We start from the raw sequence: 3,371 nt of genomic DNA on the forward strand, positions 1-3,371 counted from the left end.
AATATCAAAATATTCCTCTACCCTTCCTATCCCCTCCTCTTGCTTTGTCTCCGAGTTTATTCTATATATATATGGTACAATCTCGGCTCACTGCAGCCTCTGTTCCTGGATTCAAGTGATTCTCCTGCCCCAGCCTCCTGAGTAGCTGGAATTACAGGTGTGCGCCACCGTGCCTGGCCCCGTCTGAAAGTTTATATCATCTTTTTAATGACCTTGTTTGTTTATTTATTTATTTATTTTTATTTTTTATTTTTTCAGATGGAGTCTCGCTCTGTGGCCCAGGCTGGAGCGTAGCGGCGCGATCTTGGCTCACTGCAAGCTCCGCCTCCCGGGTTCACGCCATTCTCCTCCTCAGCCTCCCAAGTAGCTGGGACTACAGGCACCCGCCACCACACCCAGCTAATTTTTTGTATTTTTAGTAGAGACGGGGTTTCACTGTGTTAGCCAGGATAGTCTCAATCTCCTGACCTCGTGATCTGTCCGCCTTGGCCTCCCAAAGTGCTGGGATTATAGGCGTGAGCCACCGTGCCCAGCGATCTTGTTTATTGATATCTCCTGTACTAGGATATAAGCCCCTGGCGGGCAGGAATCTTGGTTTAATTAGCTGTTTGTTTGGCACCTAGAACAGTGCCTGATACATGCTGGTGCTCAGCTGATATTTGCTGAATGAATGAATGAATTCTGCTGAATGAATGAATGAAAGTCCAGGAGTTGAGACCAGAACTGAATTCACTGGCCCAGGCTGCTTGGGGAGTGAGTCGAGATGGAAGGACTGTGGTCCCTGTCGCAGAAGTCGCAGGGGCATGGGTCCCTTCTGAGACCTTTGTGGGTAGATGCACTGATCCACCCTCTGGCGGTCTTACTAGGTTGCCCAGGCTGGTCTCGAACTCCTGGCCTCAAGCAATGCTTCCACCTCGGCCTCCCAAAGTGTTAGCATTACAGGCGTGAGCCACCACACCCCGCGGGAATATTTTAGGCAGGATATTCAAGGAAAGCTCTCTGACCTAGCCAGCAAACACCCCTTGATTTGACCAGATTCTTTCCGACGTGCCCCCGAGACCTTCTGCTCACCTGAAGACCAGGTCCCTGAGTTCTGGTTTCTGCGGATTCTTCTTATTCCTGGGAAAAGGACATTAGGATGAAAGGCTCAGGGGTGAGGCTGCAACCAGGGATCCTCCTCCTTCTTCTCCAGCCCCCACCCTCCAGGCGGTCAGCCCTGTGTGGAGTCTCACCTCCTCTTCAGGAAGAAAAACAGCAGGCCCACCAGGATGAGAAATAGGAGGATGCCCACGATGGCTCCGGCAATGACCCCTGTGGGGAGGAGGCGTTGGGAGCTCTTAGAGCGCAGGTCTTATCTGGTCATCTGTCTCCAACCTTGCCCAGCCTTTTCTCTTCCCCAGGAGCCTGGTCCAACTACAGCTGACCCTTTGAACATCACGGGTGTGAACTGCGTGGGTCCAGTTATACTTACACACTTATCCATGGATTTTCCTCTACCCCTGAGACAGCAAGACCAGCCCCCCTCCTTCCTCCTCGTCCTCTGCCTACTCAACACGAAGACCACAGGGATGAAGACCTTTATGATGATCCACTTCATAAATAGTGAATACATTTTCTCTTCCTTAGGATGTTCTTAAGAACTTTTTTTCTCTAGCTACTTGATTATAAGAATACAGTATATAGTACAGCCAGGCGGGGTGGTTCACGCCTGTAATCCCAGCACTTTAGGAGGCCAAGGCAGGTAGATCACGAGGTCAGGAGATCGAGACCATCCTGGCTAACACGATGAAATCCTGTCTCTACTAAAAATACAAAAAAAATTAGCCGGGCGTGGTGGCGGGCGCCTGTAGTCCCAGCTACTTGGGAGGCCGAGGCAGGAGAATGGCGTGAACCCGGGAAGCGGGTCTTGCAGTGAGCAGAGATCGCGCCACTGCACTCCAGCCTGGGCAACAGAGCGAGACTCCGTCTCAAAAGCAAACAAACAAAAATAATACAATATGTAGTACATATGACAGACAAAATATATGTTATGTTATTGGTAAGGCTTCCAATCAAGAGTAGGTAGTAGTAGTTAAATTTTGGGGGAGTCAAATGTTATATGCAGATTTTTTTTCTTTTTCTTTTTTTGAGACGGAGTCTCGTTCTGTCGCCCAGGCTGGAGTGCAGTGGCGCGATCTCAGCTCACTGCAACCTCCGCCTCCCTGGTTCATGCCATTCTCCTGCCTCAGTCCCCCGAGTAGCTGGCACTACAGACGCCCGCCACCACACCTGGCTAATTTTTTGTATTTTTAGTACAGATGGGGTTTCACCATGTTAGCCAGGATGGTCTTGATCTCCTGACCTCATGATCCGCCTGCCTTGGCCTTCCAAAGTGCTGGGATTACAGGCGTGAGCCACCGCGCCCAGGTGTTATATGCAGATTTTCTACTGTGTAGGGGACCATGGTTCAAAAGTCAACTGTCCATCATTTTCACAGGTGACCTGGGTGCCGAAGAATGACTCCTGGCCAGGTGCGATGGCTCACACCTGTAATCCCAACGCTTTGGGAGGCTGAGGTGGGTGGATCACTCGAGCCCAGGAGTTTGAGACCAGCCTGGGCAACATAACAAAACCCCGCCTCTACTAAAAATACAAAAGTTAGCTGGGTATGGTGGTGCACACCTGTCATCCCAGCTACTAAGGAGGCTGAGCATGAGAATCACTTGAACTTGGGAGGTGGAGGTTGCAGTGAGCTGAGACTGCACCACTGCACTCCAGCCTGGGCAACACAGCGAGACTCTTCTCAGAAAAAAAGGACCCCAACAAAATAGCTGGGCATGGTAGTACATGCCTGTAGTCCCAGCTACTCAGGGGACTGAGGCAGGAGGATCACTTGAGCCTGGGAGGTGGAGGCTGCAGTGAGCTGTGATCGTATTGCTGCACTCCAGCCTGGGCAACAGAGTGAAATCATGTCTCAAAAAGTGACTCTCACCTTCCTTAGCTTAGACTTGTGGTTCTCAACAAGAGTGATTTTGTTCCCAAAGAGGCACTGGGCAATGTCTGGAGACATTTTTGGTTGTCACAGCTGGGAAGTGGGAGTGCTACTGGCATCTAGTTGGTGGGAACCAGACGCGCGGCTCAATATCCTACAATGCACAGGACGCCCCCCCACCCTCCCCCCAACAAAGAAGGATCTAGCCTGAAACATCTGTAGTGCCGAGGCGGAGGAAACACTTCGCCGGTTGTGAAATCGTCCCCAGCATGGACGGCTTCTGTTCTCCCCAGAATTGAGGCTTCATCTTCTCAGAGGTCCTGCTGGCTGGGGAAGGGCTCCCCAGCAGCGAAGCCTACCGAGATCTGGTGGTGTCCTTTTTTTTTTTTTTTTTTTTTTT

General features: G+C 50.9%; 1 protein-coding gene across 1 annotated transcript in view; it reads right to left on the bottom strand.

The window, feature by feature from the left end:
* PTPRH (protein tyrosine phosphatase, receptor type, H) overlaps positions 1-3,371 on the bottom strand; it is a 33,680-nt gene that overhangs the window by 10,833 nt on the left and 19,476 nt on the right. Inside the window, exons 9-10 of the mRNA XM_011996951.1 lie at positions 1,233-1,311; positions 1,072-1,119 (exon numbers count right to left, since the gene is read on the bottom strand). Of these exons, the coding sequence (XP_011852341.1) occupies positions 1,072-1,119; positions 1,233-1,311 (127 nt within the window). The remainder of the gene's footprint in view (positions 1-1,071; positions 1,120-1,232; positions 1,312-3,371) is intronic.

This window comes from Mandrillus leucophaeus, unplaced genomic scaffold (assembly GCF_000951045.1).
Source record: "Mandrillus leucophaeus isolate KB7577 unplaced genomic scaffold, Mleu.le_1.0 Scaffold53, whole genome shotgun sequence".
NCBI classification, from domain to species: Eukaryota; Metazoa; Chordata; class Mammalia; order Primates; family Cercopithecidae; genus Mandrillus; species Mandrillus leucophaeus.